This window comes from Chrysemys picta, chromosome 2 (assembly GCF_011386835.1).
Source record: "Chrysemys picta bellii isolate R12L10 chromosome 2, ASM1138683v2, whole genome shotgun sequence".
NCBI classification, from domain to species: domain Eukaryota; kingdom Metazoa; phylum Chordata; order Testudines; family Emydidae; genus Chrysemys; species Chrysemys picta.
Genome location: NC_088792.1, coordinates 85,437,039 through 85,461,996, shown reverse-complemented (window position 1 = coordinate 85,461,996; position 24,958 = coordinate 85,437,039). Strand labels below are relative to the sequence as shown.

The 24,958-nt window shown below is 41.6% G+C and overlaps 1 protein-coding gene across 3 annotated transcripts in view; it reads left to right on the top strand.

Moving 5' to 3' along the window:
• ULK4 (unc-51 like kinase 4) overlaps positions 1-24,958 on the top strand; it is a 408,217-nt gene that overhangs the window by 336,219 nt on the left and 47,040 nt on the right. For all 3 annotated transcript variants that reach the window (XM_024107953.3, XM_005278594.4, XM_065587118.1), the window contains one exon: positions 6,542-6,727. In XM_024107953.3, coding sequence (XP_023963721.2) covers positions 6,542-6,727 — 186 coding nt within the window. The remainder of the gene's footprint in view (positions 1-6,541; positions 6,728-24,958) is intronic.

The following is a 24,958-nucleotide window of genomic DNA, read 5'->3' as shown; positions in this document are numbered from 1 at the left end:
TGTGCTGTGACTTGTTTCAAAGTATTGGAAAGCATCTGCTTTTCTGGCATCAAAAATGTCAGCAGAAAGAGTATCAACATATATAGACTATCACCCATGTCTTATGAATGCAGACAGTTCTCAGATACTACGTATTGTTAGATGTTCGCTATTTGTGGCTGGACATAAAGCTTTCTTCTCTGTACAAAATGCAGCAATGAGAAAGGGAATTTCCATGATCCTACTTGAAATTGTACCACTTTTTTATTAATTTGTATAAACTCCTGTGTCAGTACACACCCACTTTGAAGTCCAAAGAGCTGAATACTGGGCAGTTGTCCTTGGTGGAATTGCATAAAGAAACTGCAGGGGAAATAAGGATATGTTGTCGTAAGTACAAAATTTCAGAATGAGGCCTTTGATTTCTTGACAATTAGAATATATTAAAGTGAGCTAAGAACAGTCCTTCCTAAAATGTGTTTTTCCTTGGCTTGAAAGTCTATAATTTGCTTTTAAAGCCAAAAGATAGTGTTATGTAGTACGTTTTTTTAAAAACCATATTTAAGTGTGCATATTTACTAATCAGTATAATAATGTTTTGCTTTATACAAATGTTTGCAAAATCATCTCGCCTATAGCTCCCAATGGCCCTTCCTGTACAGCATGTTCTGTAATCCTATTACTGATCTAATGAACATCTATCTCTTATCGTAATAAACTCTCTTTGTGTATAACCTCATTAAAGTGCTGAAGTAGTGTCCCCTCAGGGTATTCCAGACATTTTCATTGTAGCTCTAAAATTAGATGCCCTAACAACTCCATCGGTGTGAAAACTGCCACTTCAGCTCAAATGATCTCACATATTTCTTGCAGTGGTTTGCAATTCATGAACTCTGTGTAACTGGGCTCAAAATGAAGACATATTTTGGTAATAAACTGCAAAGTGTAAGACCATAGTAAAAAAACAACTTCCTGTTTTATTTTAATCTGGTAGAAAACTACATGGAGCTAGTAATGCCTGTGCCAAATAGAACGAAATACAGTTCAGATTTTACATTATGAACCTGTTTTCAGGAGATCATAGTATGACCATAAAAACTAATTAAGCTGAAACTTGACACACACTATGCATCAAGATTGTAACAAGGAGTTATTTTATTTTACAAATTTCACCCCAAAATAGGAAATCATTGGGGAGGGTTATACTTTTTGCACTCTTATAACTTTAGCTACTTTAATATGCATTTTCTGTAAGTAGAGGGACAAGGCGGGTGAGATAATATCTTTTATTGGCCCAACTTCTGTTGGTGAGAGCGACAAGTTTTTGAGCCACATAGAGCTCTTCTTCGTGTTTGGAAAGGTACTCCCTGGTCACAGCAAAATGCAAGGTGGAACAGATTGTTTAGCATAAGTAGTTAGCACACATTGTAAGGGACCATTCAAGGTAGAGTGGCCCACTAACACCTCTGCAGTCATGGGACAAATAGAGGAGGTTAATGGGTTACAAATTTTTGTGATAACCGTAAATCCAGTGTCTCTGTTTAGTCCATGATTTTTAGTATCTAGCAGAGTAATGAATTTAAGCTCCCAAGCTCATCTTTTGAAAGTGCTGTGAAGGTTTCCTTTGAAGATGTGGACTGGTAGGTCAGAGAGTAATCGCATTGTGAAAAGTGTTCACCAACAGGTGATAGGGTATTTTTGTCATATTATCTGTATGATTTTGGATCCTGTACTAAAAATCCAAATGGTCAGCAGCCCAGAACAATGACATCCATATGCAGGGTGGCGGGGAGGAGGGCGCTAATACTTCTGTATGGTCAAAAGGTCCAAGACATAAACCTCTGGAAGACTGAAAAAAAAAAAATGAAAAGTCAACTAGAGATGTCTTATGGTTAAGAAAAAGTGAAGAGAATTGGCATTGTGTTGATGGAATTCTAGTGCACAGTTCCTTTCCTAAAGGCCCAGAGCTCTTTTGATATCCCCCTCCCCTTGTCCAACCAAATTCTTTGTGCAATAAATGTGTTCTGGTTTGAAAACCTAAACAGCATTCAGATACATATTTTTTTCTCAAATGAAAACACATGCATTGCACACAGAATTTGTCCAATTAGAGAAATAGATTAGAACTCTCTTCTACCTTGTTAAGAAAGGAGATGAGCTGCCTATCAGTATACTGTTGTCTAGCAACATGGCATTAACTTTCCTATTCCTGTTTTAAATCAGAGACTGCTTACCCAAAAATCAGCTTTTCATTTTTTGGCTTTTCCAGCTTTGTGTCTTTATTTTGTTTGCCTTTCAGCGCTTTGTCGTCATCAGCATTTTTCTTCAAATTTCCCTCTTGTGTACTATCACTAGTGGTAGCTCTAATGCAGACTGGCAGCCAGTGTTAAATAGTATACTGATATTACCATAGGTCTCTCTACACTAGTGCCCCATCAGTGCAGCTCTACTGGTAGTAGTGCAATGTGGGAATTATGAAGAAAAATGCTGATGTAGACAGTCAGACAGCAACGTCATGCTTTTGTGCTTACCCCCATATCACTAAAACAACAAGGAGTCCGGTGGCACCTTAAAGACTAACAGATTTATTTGGGCATAAACTTTCGTGGGTAAAAAACCTCACTTCTTCAGATGTCTCCATGCATCTGAAGAAGTGAAGCTTTTTTACCCACAAAAGCTTATGCCCAAATAAATCTGTTAGTCTTTAAGGTGCCACCGGACTCCTTGTTGTTTTTGTGACTGCAGACTAACACGGCTACCCCCTGATACTTGACCCCATATCACTGTTGATGTGTTAGATGTAGACAATACTGGCTTCAAACTATTACTCGAATTCCTTAAGAATCAAGTATATTGGATAAAATTGCATTAATTACATTCTAGCCTCATTGAAGGAGGCGTGCCCCAGGAGAAACTCCAGGAGGAATTGTGCCTCTAGTTGTTGGTTCTTCATGTTTGGGTGGTGCAACATCATCTGGGCAGAGTCACACATCCCTTCTCCCCCTTGCAGGGTGGATTGTGTCCCCAGAGGAGTGCTGAGGAAGCAATCCCTGTGCTGCCCTGATTACAGCTACTGTAAAAAAAAACCTGAGCTCTTGCTGGTGATGAACTGGGAGACTACCCTCTGCAAGGACCCGGGACGATCTGGCTGAATGTGTATTAAACTTCTTTGGGTGTGAAAATAAACAATATTTAAAAACTGACTGTAGTGCAGGTATAGTGACTTTCTTTGTAGCATGTTTCAGTAGGCATATCTGAATTGACCTGATAACACCATAACTTGGACTGATATGATATGTTATATTAAAAGGTACCTATAAGAGAGTATAGATTATTAATGTTTAATGTCTTTTTCATGTAGATAAGATTCTATTTTTCCAATAAAGGAAAAATTAAGTTGGTCAAAACCTCCATTGAAGTCAATTGAATATAGAATTCAGAATTTGGCATATAAATATGAAATGTAATTTCTTTCCCTGGTTGCCTTGTTATATAAAACCTTCATTTGTCACTTACTTTGTAAAATGAATACATAAGTGGGACAAGGAACAAGTTATAAATATCAGCTACATAAGACTTTTAAGTAGAATAAAGTAAATTCAGTAATAAAACAAAAAGGGTAAAGAATAACCATGAGAGGTCCTCTCACAGGAAGCTGTACATCCATAATATTAGGTCATATGTCTTAGGAATGCTAATCCATAGCTTCCATCTTAATGCAGTTTTATGAAAAGAGCTGTGTGGATATAAAGAAAGGCAGCTTTGTTTGCTAATGGATGTCTGAAGAATTACTACAGGGATATTTAAGGAGTGTAATATGTCAAATTTTACACACTAAAATTATGTTAAAATAACAGAAGAGGTTTGTCTTAAACTGACAAAAGTTAGAAAATTCAGACTTAAGACTAAATTATCATCACTGACTTTAATGATTGTCCCTAGGCATGAGTAGGTGGCTAGTATGTAAAGTTCTCCATTCTGAGTTCCCAGAAGTGAACCATGTCAGTTGCATTCCCCAGGCACAGCTATCCGTGGTGTTATATGAAGCCTAAGTTTCAGCCTTTGCTATATATTTCTTGCCTTGTATTGGCATAAGAGCATAAAAGTTGCCATACTAGGTCGGACCATGGTCCATCTTGCCCGGTATCCTCTCCCCAGTAGTGGGCCATGCCAGAACTTTGGGAGGTGGGGATGTACAGAAGAGGGCTACTATGCAGTGATCCACCCTTGTCTTCCACTCCTGGCTTCTGGCATGTCTGACCATCTTTGCTAACCACCATGATGGTCCTTTCCTCCATGGACTCATCCAGATCAGAGTTCCCTCTAATTTTTCCCACCCATGTGCAGAATGAATTTTGTTATGTGCACCAATATGGAGGTGATGTGCGACATATCACCTCCATATTGGTGCACATAAAATTCATATGGCGGGCTGGGGCCAAGGGGTTCAGAGTGTGGGGGGGCTTAGGGGCAGAGGGTTGGGGTGCAGGGGGGTGAGGGCTCCAGCTGGAGGTGTGGGCTCTGGGGTGGGACTGGGGATGAGGGGTTTGGGGTGCAGTGGGGCTCCCTGGGGCTATGGGGGGGAGAGAGGACTCCCCCACAGCTCTCTCTGCCCACAGCAGCACCTGGGATGGGGGGAGAAGCGCCTCTCCCCTGGCTGCAGCAGGGCTGGGCATGGGGAAGGGCGCCTCTCCCCTGGCCGTAGCAGGTTCGGGGCCAGGCTGGGTCAGGGTTGGGGGAGGGGTGCCCCGGCAGGTTCGGAGGAGGGGTTGGGGGAGAGGCACCACGACAGGTCCGGGGGCTTGGGAAGAGGCATCTCTCCCCTCCGCAGCCCTGAGCTCCTGCCTGGCACTTAATAGGCAGCTCTTAGACCCAGATAGATCCCTAGTAGTAGTTTTGTGATAAACTGAGTAATAGTTATTGGAATGGAATAATTGAGTAGGAGAAGGGAGGTGACATTACCTCTGTATACTGTATTGATGAGACCATTACTGGGATGCTGTGTCCAGTTCTGGTATCCACACTTCAAAAAGGATTTTGAAAATTTGGCAGATGTTCAGAAAAGTGTTAACAGAATGGTTTGAGAACTGGGAAACCTGCCTCAGAGAGAGATTTAAGAAGCTCAGTCTATTGAGTTTAAACAAGACCAGGGCCGGCTCTAGCTTTTTTGCTGCCCCAGACAAAAAAAAAAAAAGGTGGCCGGACTGCCGAAGGAAAAAAAAAAGGCAGCCGTAGGGAGCGTGTGGAGGGCGGTCAAGGCGGCTCGCACGGGGGTGAAGGGCAACACATGTCCGCTCCCTCCGCCCGTGGGCAGCCAGGCGCGGCAGCCCGCTCGCAGCCGGGTGAGAGGGGCTCCCCCCTCTGGCCTTGGGGTGGCTCTCCCGGCCGGACAGGCTCCGAGGGGGCCGACACAGGCAGCGCTGGCTGGGGTCTGCGACCTCCGCGCGGGGCCGGCATTGCAGCAGGGCTCGGCACAGTGCAAACAGTGCCAGGATCAGTGGGGCCTGCCCCTCCGCTGCCCGCCAGGCCGTGCAGAATCCTCCCTCCTTCCGGTGCCCGGGGGCTGCAGAAGGTGCTGGCTCAGCCGCTCATTTAAAGGCAGCTCGGACGGGCTGGGCTCAGAGTGGCACGGGAGGCAGAGGCCGGTGCAGGCTGCGGGGAGTGGCGCGTCCCGAGGAGCCCAGCAGCATGATGAGCGGCGGGGATCGCCAGTCCCCCAGTCCCGTCCCCCGTCCCCCCCCGGCCCGGGGTCTGTGCCCCTGCAGGGCTGGGCTGGCCACCCCAAGATTGGCCGGAATGCTGCCCCTTACAATGTGCCGTCCCAGGCACATGCTTTCTCGTCTGGTGCCTGGAGTCGGCCCTTAAAAAGACACAGTTAAGTATCTTGATTATGGTCCATAAGTACCTGTATGGGGAGAAGATATCTGGCATTAGATGGCATTTTAATCTAGTACACAAAGGCATAACAATAACCAATAGCTAGAAATCGAAGCTAGACAAATTCAGACTGGAAATAAGGATAAATAACCATTGGACCAACTTACCAAGAGACGTGGTGAATTCACCATCAGTTGAAGTCTTTAAACAAAGATTGGATGTCTTTCAGCCAGAAGTTATAGACTTGATGTAGAAATAACTGGGTGAAATTCTGTGGCCTGTATTAAGCAATAGGTCAGACTAGAGGATCGTAATGGTTTCCGTTGATCTTAAATTCTATTCATGCTGTTTGAAGCAAAATTGCACACTCCTAAAAGTCATCAATAAAATAATTAAACAGAAACAGTAGCAATATGTGTAGAGTCTTATGATGCCATTGTAGGTCGGTAAACTAGGTGAAATAAACCAAGCATACGGTAGACACATACACTGCTGATTAAAAAGAGCTGTATTTTAGTTATGTCTTTCAGTCACTTTAAAAGTTTACTGACGTTTAATAATGTGATTTCAGTTAGGATGACTATAAAATTTTGCTTCCTACCACAATGCAAATTATAATGCTCTTCTCAGATCCCAGTGATACAGAATTTTGTGAAATTTAAGTTTATTTATTTGTTTATTTTAGCTTCCTAGTGACGACACTGAAATATATGAGACTGCATCACAATGCTTGTCATTGTTGGTTCAGCTGTATGGAGGAGACAACTTGGACAGTATGTCTCCAGAAAACATGGACAGCTTTGCTGAAGTATTGAAGTCCAAGAGGGATCTAAAACAGCAGAAGCTTTTGTTGAGAATCATCAAAAGATTGGTGAGTCAAACAGATATAACTTCTTGCCATCCAAAATTCCAATTTAACTGTCTGTCTAGGCTCTACTATCCCCTGGATAAAAACTTTTTTGAGAGCTGTTTTTCCCGTTTAAGTAAACATTTCTTTTTATAAAGAATATAAACAATTTCTAAAGAAGCAAAAATCCCATAATATTAGTATTTGGTTTTTTTAAAAATCCATTTTAATTTCTTTGGAAGAAAATGTCTGCACCTGGACCCATGCCTGTTTTATTGTCTACATTTAGAACCTCTATAAAAGGACTTTTTCCCTTCAGTTAACCATTTAACTGTTTTAATAGGAAGCTTTAATTGTTTATATAGGTATCTAGTACCTTGAGTTTAAGAATTATAATAGAAAATTATTTTGAATTCCTTCCAAAAACACTAAACTTGTAATAAAAATTGCTACTCAGAAACTTATAGTGCTTCATTTCATGTCAGATGCCGACTGTTTTGTAGTTGAAGTAAACTTTTATATAGACTATTGATTGTTCATTCTCATCAAGTGGTAGAGGCTACTCCTGGTGGAATGGTTATAACATAGATTATCAGTCAACAGAAATCAGACAAGCACTTCACCTTAAGTAAGTGAAAAGTTACTGACATGTAATGACTTCAGTTCCTCTCGTGCTTCGCCAATACAGATGGCAATGTTGTTTCTCAGAAGTAGATTAATGATACGCCTGACAAATCACATGATTTGTAACTTTCTTGTAAGTCCCACCATGCTTGTCATCTTGAAGTCTCTTGAAAGATCCTTTGGCTGGACTCGCTGCTAGTCTTGGATAATTACCTTTCCATCTGCTGTATTTGCTATTTACTATAATAAACAAATGTCTGTAATTATTTTAGTGAGATTTTAGGATTTCCTCTCGAAGCGGTGAAAGCAGGTTTTATAGGTAACGTGACTGAGAATATAGTAAATCTTATATTATTTCTGTGAATCTTAAAAATTCCTGTTAACAAGAGATTATTATTATTATTATTATTATTATTATTATTATTATTATTATTATTATGTCAAAATTACAGTAATCACCAAACACACTGAAATATTATCAGATCTATTTAAGGTTAACTCAGCCCACTTTCAATTATTTATGGTGAATTTTGTAGCCTAGGGAAGAGTTTCTTAGAGTTTTTCATAGTTGGTCAAAATATTAATAGAGAGATTATGTGCACCAGCTACCCATCCCATTCAGAATTGCTTTCACCATCACCACTTTTACATCTATGATAGCATAGCATCCCTGTTGCATCCATAACTGCTACTTACATAGGCAAGGAATATTAGAGAAGTATTAATATATTCCTGTAATGGCTTCTTTTAATATAGTGTATCTGCTGGAAATGAGGAAGTGCCAGTGCCATGGTCTCCCACAAGTGGTCCATGTACTGTAATTTTAGAATATTTGATTCAGAATATGTGAATGAAATCATTACCTTATTGGGCAGACATTGTTTGAGAGAAAAACTCATTTGTGTGATTTTCATTTAATAATATGAACTCATTAATTTTTTTTTCTTCTACACATAGTGCCCATACTGTGGACAGAGTTGGGATTTTAGGGGAGAAAATTTTAGACCATTTACAAGAGCTTTGAACAGTGATGGGACTGTGATAGATATTTTCCTTTTTAGGACTGCCTTTCTCCACTGAGGTTCCAACTGAACTTTTGCTATCTTAATTTATTGGATTTTTTTCCCCAAAAAAATACATGAAGAGAAGAAAAATATCCAGGACAGACTTCTTAGTTGAATCTGACAGACTGTACATACTCTTTAGGAATCCCTTGTTTATGGTTTTATTTTAATGTAAATAGAAACTATTAGGAATGAAAAACAGAAAAATGTACTCCACTCAACATTTTAAAACTATTTGTATTTTTGGCCCTATGACGCACAGGCTGGTCAGCCTTATTCTGAGATTATTTATTAGTGTTTCCAGAGAAGGAATTGACAGAAACTGAATAAGAAATGTTGGCCTGCCACAAGGAAATGCAGTATGATTTTGCACTAGTGCTACTTACACAACTGTCATTCTGGTTGCTTCATCTTGGAATAAGCAATATTGGCATTTGGATCTCCAAGATCTTTCTTACGACCCTTTGTATTCTCTGCCACTGCCATCAGAACTTTTTGATTTAAGAAAGTGGTCTTGTTTTGCATACTAGTTCCAAAATCATTTCACCTTGCTGCTTTACAGGATGCTGATAATCTTTTGACTTAGCCTGCTCTGCAAAGGTACAGAATACCATACTACAGTCCAGGAAATCAGCTACATTGAAACATCTCGCCAAATGTAGAAAAGGTTTTCACTATGGGAGCAAATAATTTTTATTTTGGATTGTTTGCTTTACTCAGAATTTCTTGGCCTCTCCTTATCTTTAGTCAGGGCGCACCTCTCTGCTATCAGTTTACCGTCTTCCAGTGGCCAATGATGCAGTTTTAAGTCATTCCACTGTCACAGGATTCCTTAAAGAACTGATCAATATCTTCCATTGGTTAGAGAATCTTTAGCAATGTGAGCTCTCAGCCTGGTGGTGAGAGAGGTAATGTTTGCACCCTTTAACCTAGGGGGAGAATGCTCTTTATTCTGCTTGTCAACAAAAAAAGCTGTAGTGAGAAGAATGAATAAACTGCAGGCTTTAATGGCTGATCCTCCCTTTACTGTATTCCACAGACATTTGTTCTATATCCCAATCCTAAAGTCCTGCCAAAAGTAGTGTCTGAGTTCCACCTAAATCAGAACTTTAATTTCTTTGTGCTGTTCTTCCCAGCACCTCTCTCACCCATCAGAAACTAGATTCCACACCATAGATGACAAAAGGTACTTCAGCTCTTGTTTGTGTAGGACATTTAGCAATCCACCTAGATTTTATGGTAGTTTTGGGGGACCAGTGCCAAAGTATCTTTGAGTGGATTAGGCTTATATTAAGATGTTAATTTTAGGTAGGGTGATCTCCTCATGATCTAAGGGCTTACTCTGCTGGGGCTAAGACAGCATCAGTGACATGCTTTTGCACACTTATAGAAATGTTCAGGACTGCTACCTGGAATTCTGTACACACATTTACTCAGCACTGTTCTTTTGACTTAGCTTTTATTTTTTATTATTATTGTAGTAGCTCCTGTAGGCCCTGATCAGTCCTCATTGTGCTAGCCTCTATGTGCACAAACACCAAAAAGACAGTTTTGACACCAGAAAGCTTACAGTCTAAGTCAAACTGATGTTTGCTTTACGAGGTCAGTTCTGCAAACCTTAAGTAGAATTCCTCATTTTGCCTCAGTGGGAGTTAAACTCGTCACTAGACTCCCACAAGAGTTACTATGCTGAGGTAGGGTGACCAGACGTCCCGATTTTATCGGGACCGTCCCGATATTTCCTTGTTTGTCCCGCGTCCCGACCGACGTGCGGTCGGGACAACCGGACAAACAAGGAAATGCCCCCGGAAGTGCTCGCGCCCCCCCCCCCTGCCCCGACTCCGCCCCCTCCTCCCCCGATTGGCTCCCTCCCCGAATCCCCGCCTCTTCCCCGGGCTCACCATTCCCCCTCCCTCCGCAAGCGCTGGAGGGAGGCCCGGGAGACGCAGGGGAAGCGCAGGGCCGGGGTGAGTAACAGTCCGGCCTGGCCCAGTGCAGGCAGGACTCAGTTGGGTGGTTGGGAGAGGAGGGGGGCGACCCGCGGGGCCAGGCGACGGGGGAGGAAGCGGCCATGGCGCTCGGCGGCTCTGGCGCCCCCGAACCCCCCGAGCCGGGGCCTGCAGCAGCGCGTACGCTGGGCCCAGCCCCTGGCTAGGCACGTCTGGGCTGCCCAGCTGGTGCTATCCCGCGGCGGCCCCGGGGTGGAGGCATCGGCCGCCCAGCCCCGTTCGTTCCCCTGCGGGACGGGGGGGCTGAGGCCTGCTGCCCCCACTCCGGGGCCGCCGCGGGATAGCACCAGCTGGGCAGCAGCCCAGACGCTGGCCAGGGGCTGGGCCCAGCGTGCACGCTGCTGGGTCCCCGCAGCAGGCCCCGGCTCGGGGGGTTCGCTTCCTCCCCCGCGGCAGTGGGAGCTGCAGCAGCGGCTGCTCCCGAGTCCCGCTGCCCGGGGGGGAGAACAGCCGCCTCCTGGCCCCGCGGGCCGCCCCCCTCCTCGCCCTACCACCCAACTGAGTCCTGCCTGCTCGGGGCCAGGCCGGACTGTTACTCACCCCGGCCCCGCGCTTCCCCTGAGTCTCCCGGGCCTCCCTCCAGCACTTGCGGAGGAAGTTTTTTTTTTTTTTTTTTTTGGCCCCGCCCCCCCACGTCACCCCCCCCGCCACGCCCCCCCCACGTCACCCCCCCCCCCCCCCCCCCCGCGTCCCGATATTTGTCTTTGGTGATCTGGTCACCCTATGCTGAGGACACCTGTAAGAAGAGAAAACAATTAATTACAATAGTGCCTCTGATTCTTAGACAGTGCTACCTTTGTAACCCCAGCTCCAAATATTTAGAGCCACAAAGAAGTGCTGGTGCAATTCCCAACAAGCACAGCTTTTCTAGAAGTTTTATAAAACTTAATGGACCTGTTGGCATATCTAGTATGATTGTGCACTGGCATCACTCTCAAAGAACTCAGTTACTAGGGGGAAGGAATTATTCTTGGTGATATTTTTTCTTTGTATTGACCTTTAAAATGCATAAATTAAATTACTGTGGTGGCCCATTTTCTTCCATTGCTTTGAGTAGAAATTTCATCAGAAGAGATGCTTGTTAAGTTGTTAAGATGCTTGTTAAGATGTAGGTTGCTGACGTATATTTGTTCTTACTTTGATCAAAATCAACCAGTTGTTGCTATGCTAAACTTAAAGTGGAGAATGTATGTTTCTGATACCAAGCAAACAATCTTCATCCTGCATTGTTGTGTCCTTTGTCAATCATACAGAATGCCTTTATTTTATTGACTGCAGTCTCTAATAGAATTTTCTTCAATATGATAAAACATTTTTATTTTATATAAATTACTAATGCTTTCTTCAACAATGAAAAGCCAGTCAATGCTAAGGTGTGTTATGCATATCAGAAACAGGACTTTTTACCCAAAATATTGTGTAGCAAATACATTAAAAGTATTAATGCCACTTCTTTTCTTTATCCTTTCACCATTGTGTCAAGAAGCTCAGTCTGTTTATAAACTCCAGGCAGACCTTTTGTGTAATAGTTATGGACAGGTTTTAATGAAATTTGAGAGAATCTCTAGAAATCAGAGACATAGAGGCCTTTAACAGTGTGGTGTTGCTTAGCAACCTTAAGCCATTACATTTCCAGGCTCTGTAATAACATGATATACTGCTCTTCCGCCAGTCCCTGGTGAAAATGTAATGGAAATAATCACTTTCTAAAGGTTGTACTCCATGAGTGTTTGGGTGGTAAAAGATTGTTTTTCCATTTCACTGCTGGGTTTTAATCTAGTCTACAAAGTAAGTTTAGTATTGTCCCCTGAATGCTGAATGTGTCGTGGTTGGAATACATTTTAAGATGATATTTTAAAAAGCAGACATAATATTTAGTTTAAAAAGCAGAGATAATATTCCTAACTAATGTTAACAAACAATACTGAATCTCTTACAAACCTGCTGTCCTTTTTCTCCACTCAAGAGGCAATGCATTGGGACAAAGTCAGCAGTGAAGAAAACTGTGTTTTAATTTGATAAGAAAACTAATGTTACTGAGTGTAAGAAGCAATGTAGTGTAATTTATACTAATTTAGATTTCAGTGGGCTCAATTTCCTATTGCACTATACATTGTTCTGATGTTCAGTGTGCCAAGAACTGAGTGAATACTAGAATATTTGTTTGAATTTTTAAACAAATTTGCTTCAGTTTACATGAACATGTGTGTTCTATTAGCATAAATTCTCAATGAAAGCGAAGTTTAAGATCCCTTAATCAAATATTGGAAAGTTTATCTTAAATGCACAGTGAGTATTATCAACAGCACCCATAAGAGCCCTCCAATCAAGGAACAAATAAAATTGTGATTTTTGATCACTCACAACTAAGCAAAACATAGCACTTATAAATAAATAAAATAGGCAAAAAATGAATAATTTTGATAAATTAATTCAATAAAATCCCAAACTGTTCTCAGAATTCTGCAAGGGAGGCAAATTCTTCAAATATGAATTGGTTTTGTGTAAATTATTCACTCCAGTCTAAGTGTAACACAGCGTTTCTGAAAGTACTTTTCTAAAATACTGTTTATCGACCTCATTCTTATATCATGTGGTATTCACAATCTCAGATTGTGAAATGGAGATTCTGTCACTGGTGCTCTTTGTAAGAGAAAGTGAAATTAATGGCAACTTGGCTAATTACTTTCTGTCTCCCTAAATTCAGCCTGCAATTTCTACTGGATATGGTGTTTTTCGCTTCTTGTCCTAAACTGTTGCGTACTGCTGCGGTTTGCTGATAAATACAATACTATGTCACAGCAGAGGTGGCTGCATCTTTGTAGTTAATCTGTGTGTATAGTTTATATAACAGGTTAGGGCCAAATTCAGGCTGAATTATACCCCCTGCAATCTCACTGATGCTGTTTAGAATGATAGATTATAAAAAATATAACATTACTACTATTCTTAGCTGTATGTTCTTGTGTCCCCATAGCTTTAGTGAGAAACTCCACATCTATTTTAATATTTTATTCATTTATTTAACACAACAGATAATGCTGTATATGTTCTTTCCATATATTATTACCTTTCTCTTCAGTTATTTATCTACAAAGATGAGTCCTGAATACTAAATAGCCATCAACTGTTACCCTTCATGTGAAACAAAACCTATTGTTTGTTTTCACCACTTAAAGTCTTTAAACAAATCTGAAACAATTGCCCACTGTTCTTGGTGAGGTAACCTTGTGTGTGTTTGTTTTTTTTTGTAAATTCATCTATGACGTGTAAGCAAAGAAATTGAACTGAGATCACTATTGGCCTATTCCAGGCAGGGCAAAAGTGGACACACTTTGAAGTGTTATAATATATTTGTTTCTGCTGGCTGGAAGCTTCAGGCACAACCGACCTCATTTTGACACTCCAATGTTGCATTCTTACACTGGGTATTTTTCCAGTATTTATTTTTCCTATCTCATGGGATTAAACAAATCAAATACCTAAGGACAAGACTTGGTCATTAGAACAGTCCTCAGAATCCTTATCTTTTCCTACCTTGTTACTTTTTATACTGTCCAGAAGTTTTGTGGCTGATCCCAGAAATCATTCCATTTTGCTTGATTTGAAGTCTTTCCAGGTACAGGAATGCTACATGTAATGTATTTCTTCTCTTACAAAAGCCTGATTAATTACAAATAGCTCCTTTCTCCTTCTTTTTGTAGGGTGGCTCAGGTCTTGAAATATCAAAAACATGTTCATCCATTTTAATATCCCTTTTTCTTGGCAGCTGCCAGAATCCTCTTTCTATTGTATGCATCTTGTCAGGCTTTTTTCCCTGACTACAAAAGCTCTAATTCACTTTGCCTGTCATGCAATAGCAATATGTATTTTTAAGTCGGTGTCATGATTTCTGGATGGCTGGAGTTGGCAATACTGACTGGCAATCATGTGATCATCCATGCCTCCATATGCAATATTGTCAACCCCAACCATCCAGAAATCACAAAATATTTTTCTTTGCCTTCTGATTTTTGAGCCTTTAAGATACATTTGGGTCACATTTTCAAGCTTGTCTCTGCAACCATGAGAGCTAGAAACTTACTTTTTCCTTTGAATGAAAGCGAAGATTTTCAGGTAACTTGCTTGGTCTAGGAGCTGGGGCTTTACAAAAAACATGAAATATTGCAAGACTTGTGATAAAATCACATGACCTAGTAACCATGGATATGTAGGATCATCTTCTTTCGCCATAGTTGAGGTGGACTTTTGTGCATGACTAAATCAGATAGTTTGGTTGATTTCACATTTTCCTTAAATTCAGATAGTAAGGTTTTTCAGGGCTTCCAACCCTTGGTCTGACCTGAGGTCCTTCTTTGCCAAAGCTGTTTTTATGCCTGGGACCTCCTTGGTAATTTTAATCTGCATTTTCTGTTCTACTTGTTCCAAACATTTCACTACAATGACCAGTTTGCTGACTAATTTATTTATTTTAGCTTGTTAAAGTATCAAGTGCTTCCTTCATAGAGAACAGAGTATGCTGCACTTCGTTTGGTGTGGCCACTCCTAGAAACTGCAGAAGCTTTGAAGAAATCAACCAGGTGAAAGTTTTTGATGCATACATTGAAGAGAGAAACAGAAGCATAGAAACCAGCTTCCAAGTAACTTTCTATAAATCCCTTTTACACATCTCTCAATAAACCCCACTTCTTTCTTTCTACATTGATCCCCTCACTAACAAACTTATTGCATGTGAACTATTCTCCAGTGTATCATATTTGAGTGCAATTGTTGCTTCTTTCAGGAAGGATCCATGTCTTTTTTCTGACTTTTGTAAAGTGCCTTGTACGATATACATTGTAATAATTATAATATTGTGTTGTTGAACTAAAAGTCTGTCGAAGTTTCTTCAAATAAATATCAATTAAGGAAAAGGGCCTGGGAATCAATCAGACAGCTTAATGAAGATCTGTGCTCCAAGTGCACCTATGGTAAACAAAGCAAACAAGATGTTAGGAGGCATGAAGAATAGGATGGATAAAAATACAGAAAATATTATTTTGCTATTAAATCCCATGCTTCATCGCCTAAGTCAAATCTTAACTATTACAAATCAGGATGAGAGCTAATGTGGGGGGGGACGGGGGAGGAGCAGATTATCCCACATCTGCCTACTGTGGGTTTCTCATACCCTCCTTTGAAGCATCTGGTACTGGCCACTGTCAGAAACAGAATGTTGGACTAGATAGATCTTGGGTTTGATCCAGTAGAGCAATACCTAGATTTCTGTATTCCTAACCCTTGAAAAAGGTTTGATGACACGTGCGAATGAACCTCTTCCACTAGACAACGCCTTTTTCTTATTCCCCCTTAAACGTTGCTACGGTCCCTATTGCTTGTCATTGTTCCATTATTCCATTGGCTGCTGGTTCTGCTAGTACAGTGGTTCCCAAACTGGGGTTCGTGAAATGTTACAGGGGGTTCTCAGGAAAAAATTCCCTAATGGTGGACAGAGCTGTCGCTAGGGACTCCGGGCAATACGGGGCCAGCAGCCCAGAGCCCCTGGACTTCCAAGAGCTAAGCAGATCAAAGCACGTATATCAATCACACTGAGGAGATTTAAACTTCAAGACTCCTATAAGAAATGGAAAGGGAGGTGGATATTTTTTGCTGTTTTTAAAATTAAATAAGCAGCTAGTATTGTTTTTAAAATTATTATGAAGAACAAGTTTAAGCTGCTTTGTAATGTGTATTGTTTGCCTGGACTGCTCAAGACCTGAATGCTTGTGTAGGAGGAACTCTTTGAGTTGGCTTCTTACATATCTTCACGCTGTTTCACATCTGATACTCCTTGATGAAACATAGGAGCCTTGTCCTAGAACAGGCTTATTCAAAGTGATACAAGCTAAGAAAGTGAGATCTTGGAAGAGTTGTTGCTATTTTCATAATGTAATAAAAATACTGTAATGATAAATAATAATTAATAATAAATAGTGTGTAATAAGCATGTCATAAAAACAAATTTTATATTTCCAAGATCTCTGCTTTTATAATTTATAGCCAGGTAGAGGAGAAAATCCCTGGAAATATTCATTTTTAGGAGGGGGTTTACGAGACTTGACATTTTAGTGAAAGGATTCACAGGTTGTTAAAGTTTGGGAAGCACTGTACTAGTAGTATTCATTGGATATATATATGCCTCTGCATAACACCTGACAAACACGGACATAGGGCCAAATACTTGCCATCTTCTTATTCTGGTGGCACAAAACAACTAGACACGTTGCATTTCCAGTTGATATGGGAGAATCCCCAGGTGACACAGAACTGACAGAGCAGCCCTAATGTCTGGAGTGCAAACAGGGGTAGGGAGCATGGCTGGGGAGTCTTAAGGAGAATTTTGAAGGAGGAGAGGTAGGGTGATTGACACCAAGCAATGAAGCATGATAGTAGGCACAAGAGTAGGAGAAAGAGATATATGTTATAACAGAGTATTTGGAAGAGTTTGGGGAGTTAGAGGAACACGAGGAAGAAAAAGACTAGAGCTAAAGACAAGGTAAAAATATGCAGATTGAACAACTTGAAGTTTCATGCAGTAAAAGGAAACCAGTATAGGGATTCAAGGAAGTAGGTGGTGTTGCAATGACAGGAGAAGAAAATTATTTTAGAAATATCAGTAGAATGGCACATTTCATAGGATGAAGAAATATAGAACTTTTTGAGTGTTTTTTTCCTTGGATGCTTTATGCATCTGATGATTATGGGATTCAGACTTCTTAAGTATTCATCAGCACTAAGTGCATCCATTTTGATACACCAGTGTCTGGCATTTATACATGTGCCTGTGTATTCAGAATATGGTGGTGCACAAGCTCAAATGAGTCCTTTATTCATATTCTGGAAATGAGGTTATGTTTAAAAATAGCATTTATGTGCATTAAGGTTGTGCTTTCAGTAGACTTCTATGGTAATTGACTTTTTTTCAAGTTCAGTGTTTCTGTCCAACATCTTCAGGGATGAAACCTACACATTTTGAATTATGAAGGCTATGCAAGTTAAACATTTATAGAAGTGCCCAGTACTGTTGTTTCTTTAAACAATTAAAATGTAGTGTTTTTATGTGAACATCATTATACATTTATAACAAATGTAATTTGTGTGGTGATGCATTCTTCTATGGGCTGTGAATTACTGTCCTAAATTTCACACAGCAGATGCTTTCTCTGGGATATAATGTCTAGTTGATTTATTCACATGATGCATCATACAAATATATCTCATAATTTGCATACTAGTTCAGCACTGATTATACAGTTTGCTTTTTTAGACATTTCAGGGTATGTTTTCAGAACAATGAAGTTGGCATACAACTCTTGTTGTTTTCAGGAGCTGACTGCCTAACCTTTTGAATATCAGTAATAATGTACCCCCTCCAGGTGTATGTAATAGACAGTCAGGTATAATAGTTTCTTAGATATGCATCAACAAAATTGTTATTTACCAGTATTAAAAAGTCAGTCCAAATTATTTAAGGTATGTTTTCAACAACAGTACCAGGGTTTTTAGCTGTGCAATGGCCATTATAATACATAAGTATAACACCAAAAAAGGGTCTGTATTCTAGTCCAAACTGCTGTATAATATTAACCAGACTATGGATCGAATTCTGACCTCATGTATGCTGGTGTAAATACACAATATTTCTGTCTAGTTCAGTGGAGTTGCTCTGGATTTACACCCGTATAAGTGAGATCAAAGTTTGATCCACAGTATGGAATACTGTACAGCAGTTTGGAATAGAACTGGATTTATACTAGTGTAATGAAGAATTTATGAACAAACTTGCCAAGCATATATGGTATAGAATATGTAGGATAGAGGTGGGATGCAAGAGGCTAAACAGGAGTACAAATACAGCTGCAAGATTTGTACGCTGCAATTGGGTATTGTCCCATTCAGAAAAAATGAGGAAATAAAATCAAAGTAAAATAAACTTCTCTTCATACAAATTTCATGCACCCTTCATGGGTTTTTATTTAACAGGATAGTGCTTCCAATGAAGGATCTATACAAGATACCTTTTCCAATAAGACGTGCCAAACCCGGGGAAAAAATCACAGAAATTGGGCTTGTTTTTGGCTTAATTGGCTTGTGAGTTGCTTGTTGGCTAGTTTTTGGCTTGTAGCTTGTTGCTTGTTGTAGCTTGTTTCTTTTTTTTTTTTTTTTTTTTTTTGATCAGCTCCTGGCAAGCAGGGGTAAGGAGGGGGAGGAGTCAGGGGTGCACAGCGGGCCCACCACTGTCCCAGACTGCACGCCGGGGGGATCTAGTCACATAGAGTGTTGGGCTTCTCAGGGATTGGCTTGTTTTGGCCTTGTTTTGAAATGGGATTAGCTTGATTTTTGGCTTATTGTGAAAGTCGGGGTGCTTATTTACTGCATGAAAGTTGGCAACTGTGTTTCCAATGCTCCAAAATGTAGTGTATATTCCCAGTAGGGGGCTCCAAAGCTATAACAGCAAGATTTCATGGAGGACACCAGCACCAACAGCACATTTAAAAACATGTATACGAGAATCATCTGGGCAAAAATGAATAGTGTAGCAAAGAATTTACTTTTCTTCAAAGTACAAATATTTCCTAAACACGTTAAAAAGTCATTTTAATATATATATGATAAATAATAAGTTTCCATGAAACATGAATAGGATTTTTGTTGATAAACAAATGTTTGAACTCTCCTTTATCACTGTAAACCTTTAAATGGTAACATTTATGTATTTGCAGTATGAATGAGGATATATGCATGAAATGGCATGCAAAATTTAATTCCATAGTCCATAGCTGCAAGCTGACCAAAAGTAGTCCATGTCACATTTATCAATAAGATGTGTGTGGTCTTGACACTACTGATGTTGTGATATTTTTTTTACTTCTGGGAGAAAATATTATTACTTAAAAACTAATTATGACCATCACTGACATATTTAAGTCTGCATGTAAGGCCTGAAATTCCATTGAGAGATTCTGGGGACATCATAGAGAGATGCTCATGTAGTTTATTTATGTCATCAGAATCCAAAAATGGAATTATGGGGGGGAGGGTTTTTTTATATTTTGGTGGTGATGGTATTTAATAATGAATTCTTTTTATATCTCCTAGTGTACATCATGTCCTCCCTCCTTACCCGTTCTGTTTATCAGGTTTCTTCTCTTTTCCTCCCTTCCTATCCCAGATTTTTTGTTTTACATTTCTTCATTTGCTGTCCATCTTTCTGATTCTCCTCTCAACTCCTGCCCCAGCCGCTCCTGACATCTTCCCACACTTAAATATTTTTTAAATGAAACTGAAAGCTTTGTGGAAATTGCTGTTGGAATCTAGAGTTGCAACATCTTGAATACTAAAATACCTTCTCTTGTGTTGCATTTTTACCACTGCAAGTTTCAACAGGATCCTCTTCTCCTTCTCCCAGTCTTGGTACTTTAATATTACATAACTATTTACAATCTCAAGAGTACATAATTAAATTTGCATAATATTATGTGCTTGTATGTGTACATGTATGTAGGGTTATATACTTTTCTGTAATCAATTTTTAATTATGTCGTTATGGGGCAGCTCTAGCTTTTTTACCGTCCCAAGCACTGCAGTCAGGCCGCCTTTGGCGGCGCGCCTGCGGGAGGTCCGCCGGTCCCGCGGATTCGGTGTACCCGCCGCCGAATTGCCACCGAAGCCGCGGGACCGGCAGACCTCCCACAGGCATGCCGCCAAAGGCGGCCTGACTGCCGCCCTCGGAGCTAACGGCAGGCTGCCTCCCTCCCCCCCCCCCGCCCCCACGGTTTGCCGCCCCAGGCACGCGCTTTCCTTATTTTAGCATTTTTAAGCTTTTTGGGGCAGGTACTGTCTCTAACCTTGTGTTAGTAGAGTCCCTAACACAGTGGGCCCAGATCCTTAGTGAAGCCTTTGGGCACCATTGCAGTAGAAATAATAAGAGGAGGATAGTCTGACGTGGAAGAGTAGAACATGAAAAGGAAGAGTTTTTGCATGAGGACCTGACATTTTAATGTCTCAAGGTCTTCTTTCTTAATCCACTCACTCTTTTAGGACTAGTGCCTTATCATATGCCAAGGCTAGAATTTGACAGACCATATGAATAATTTCAGGACAAATAAGCTTTTCTTAACATCAGCCATTGAACAGTGATCAGAGTCGGGGGTGGGAAATGCTCATTGTAAATATCTATGTATTTCCAGGAGCAAGAAAGGCTAACTTTCAGATTGAGGGACAGTGACCAAGATTGGCACATTTTGCCTTTCAATACCACTTATACAACAATCCTGAAAAGAAATCTGGGGGAAGAGAAACATATTCTTATGAAATGTACACATTAATGAAACTAATGCGAGGGTTTTTAAGTGTCATATAAGAGAATGCGAACATCTTTCACATAAAACTAGTAAAATCAAATAAGAAAAATCATAAGCTTTTCTGCCACTCAGGTGGCTTGCAAAGCTCATTATTTTCATTTTATTTTTCTGTCATTAGTCTTTTCACTAAAGGCGTGTGGTTGAAAATAGAATGATAATTAGCATTAGCCTGTTTTATGAGAAGCTATTAGTGACAGAGGCTTATTTATTGTTGTGTACAATTAAAATGTGATGTGAACTCATGAGAATTCAAATTAAAACAAGACTACAGCTTGTCAGCGGTTTTCTTTATTCGGCTGACTCTTTATTAGGCCAAAGTTGCTCACCTGCTTTTATTTGACTTAACTATAATAACAGTAGCAACATCTTTATTATTAGACCCCTCCAAACCAGTTTGACTACAAAATGCACAAAGGAAAAAACTATCCAATAAAAATATTTTTAAAACAACTAGATTTGGCGCTCAGATTATATTGAAGAAGTATTGACCTTCCTTTCCCATCCCTCCCTATCCCGTAATTTGCAGTAGAAAGTTGCTAATGTACAGCATCCAGGCTGATTTATGTACACCTTGCTGGAGGTTTATCTGCATGACAGCACTAAATAGATCTAAAAGCAAACACTTAGGGCAAGTCTACACTACAAAATTAAGTCGACATTATGTTACGTTGACATACAGCCACTGGAGTAATTAAATCGCTTTTGCGTGTCCACACTATGCTTCTTGTGTCAGTGGTGCATGTCCTCACTACCAGTGCTTGCATTGATGTAGAGAGCAGTGCACTGTGGGTAGCAACTTGCCACCATCTGGTGCAAGCTGTTTTGGGAAGGGTTTGCGATGCCTCATGGGGGCAAATGAGTCGCGCAGGGGTGACTGGGAACATGGTTTCAACATCCCATGATGCAGTTTTCTCCATCCCATAATTTTATCTGCATCCCATAATGCTTCACACCTCTTTTCAAAAGCCCCGCAAACCCACGCATCTGCCATCTGTGTGAGAAGCATGGATCCTACACAGCTCTGCACTATTCTGATGAGCATTGCGAGCATGGGGCGCCTGATCCTGCAGTATTTGCAGACCTGACAGAGGAGCCTCAGGAAACATGACGATTTCATGGAGGCTGGCTTGCTGCTGGGACCTCGAAAGAAACAATTCAAGGTTGTTGTTGGCATTCATGGAGCAGCTGCAGATGGTGCAAGCACCAGTTCTGGGCCCGAGAAACAAGCACTGACTGGTGGGATCACATCATTGTGCAGGTTTGGGATGATGAGCAGTGGCTGAAGAACTTTCGGATGCTCCAGGCCCCGTTCCTGGATGCATGTGTGGAGCTTACTCCAGCACAATGAGACCAAAATGAGAGCGGCACTGACAGTGGAGAAGCCAGTGGCGATCACTGTGTGGAAGCTTGCAACACTAGATTGCTACCAATCAGTCGGGAATTAATTTGGAGTTGGGAAATCCACCATGGGGGTTGCTGTGATGCAAGTGTGCAGGGTCATTAATCGTATCCTGCAATGAAGGACTGTGTCTCTGGGCAACGTGCAGGACATAGTGGATGGTTTTGCAGCAATAGGTTTCCCAAACTGCGGTGGGGTGATAGATGGCACACACATCCCTATTTTGGCACCAGACCACCTTGCCACAGAGTACATCAACAGAAAGGGCTACTTTTCTATGGTATTGCAAGCACTGATGGATCACCGGGGACATTTTACCAACATCAATGTTGGATGGTCAGGGAAAGGAGCATGACACGTGCATCTTTAAGAACAGAGGACTGTTCAGAAAGCTGCAAGCAGGGACTTTTCTCAGACCAAAGGATTACCATTGGGGATGTTGAAATGCCAATAGTGATCATGGGAGACCCAGCCTACCCCTTGCTCCCATGGCTCATGAATAAGGCTATGTTTTAGTCACGGGTATTTTTAGTAAAAGTCATGGACAGGTCACGGGCCGTAAACAAAATTTCACAGCCCGTGATCTGTCCATGACTTTTACTTTATACCCCTAACTAAAACTTGGACGGGGGGGCCACAGGTGCTGGGGGAGGTGGCCCAGGACCCCGCTGGTGCTGGGGGACATGCAGCGGCGTGCAGCCTGGCACTCCCGCTGGTGCTGGGGAGGGCTATAAGATGGGGAGGTAGCTCATGGGCATGAGTGTATACGGATAGGGCAATTGGACTGAATACTGGCACCATTTTCCACAGGGAGTGGTGACTTTAGCTATCATCTCACTCCTGAGGGTAATGGAAGCTGAAAGGGAACAGCTTCTGGACACTTCCATCTGCAGACCAGGGCCATATGCTGTATCCTCTGTGCTGCAATGGTTCCCACTGAAGTAATTGCTGAGTGGGGTGGGAAAGTGTCCTACCGCAGCGAAAGAAACAAGGCAGCCCTCCCCAGAAACCTTTGCCAGAGGATTGCATACTATCTGCAGGAAAGTTTCCTCGAGATCTCTATGGAGGATTCACAGGACATCCCGGTGCACAGAAGCAAACTGTTCTGCAGGACCCCTCTGACTAACTGTACAGGGGAATAAGAAGCAGATAGCAATTCTACCTCTATTGGTTATTTCACCATCTCTTCTAGCATGATTAAAAAAGAGTAAATGAACATGTCTCCCTGCAATTCAAAGCAAACCGCATACATACCAGAGATTCCTTCCCCTGCATCAGGCTCACCCATGTAGGGACTGGCTTGACTGCTCTGGAGTCAAAAACAGGTCCTGGCTCACTGCGTCGCTGGATCCACCGGTCACCTGTCCCCTAAACTCCTCCTCCTCTTCTTCCTCATCTAACATCACCTCCTCACTGTTCACTCCAGGAGACTGTGACTCTGGCTCCTCTGAAGTATCCACAGCGCTCGGGGGCAAGGGTTCTCCGCCAAGGATGGCATGCAGCTTTTTGTAAAAATGGCAAGTCTGCGGCTCTGCACCAGAACGACTGTTAGCCTCCCTTGGCTTCTGATATGCCTGCTGCAGCAACTTGGCTTTCATGCGGCACTGCTGCAGGACTCTCCATTCTCCAAGCAATCCGCTCGTATATATTGATGTTTCTAAAGCTAAATTGGAGCTGTGCCTGCACAGCCTCTTCTCCCCCAGACCCAGGAGATCCAACACCTCCTGTGTACTCCAGGCAGGAGCGCGTCTGCAGCGTGAAGCTGGCATGATCAGCTGGACAGTTGCTAGGTGAGCTCTCCCCACCGAGCTAACAGGAAATGGAATTTCAAAAATTCGCAGCGCTTTGGAGAAGAGGAATGTATACCTGTGTACCTGGCTGCCAGGCAGCGGAATTCAAAACAGTGACCAGAGCGGTTATAGTGGGGCATTGTGGGGCACCTTCTGGAAGCCACTAAAGTCAACGTAAGTAATGCAGTGTCTACACTGACACTGCGTCGACCTAACTACGTTGACCTATGCACTACACCTCTTGTGGTGGTAGAGTTATTAAGTCAGCATAACAAATGAGTTACATTGGCAGCAGCAACATTTTAGAGTAGATGCTTACAGAGTTAGTGTAAGTTGACATAAGCTGCCTTGCATCAACCTAACTCTGTAATGTAGACCTGGCCTCAGTTTCAAAACTTGACAAGAAAATGCAAGTGGATTTTGTTTCTAATTCTATATCATTATGCAGAGACTTTTCTGTTTTATAGTTGGGTTTATGACGTTTTTTTTAAAGAGATTCTTAGGAGTGGTAATCTATGTAACCTGTTAATAAAGAGCCAGATTTTGCTTGGCCATTACATGAATGCATAGTGTAGGAAGGTTATAAGGCGACTTCCCCGTCCATTTTCACTGTCTGATAAGGAGGGCAGTCAGGATTGAAACACCTACACCGAAGAAAACTCAGGGCTTCACTGTCCCTAGTGGCACACAACTCCCAGAAGTAAGCCAGGCTGAGGTGGGCAGGAGTCAGAACAATGGCTTCACAGTTGCCAGAAGACCTGACCAACAGCATGGAAAATAGTAAACTGGACCTCATAAAGGGGTATAATAGCAGGTGCCTAGGAACTCTGAATCAGAGTGCTTCCCATTGTTCCTTCTGGGATTGAATAGAACTGCTCCGCCTCCAATGTGAGAGTGTGCCTAAACGGCATAATGGAGACTCTGACGTGTTAAAGTACCACTTGCTCACAAAAAAAAACAGTAGGA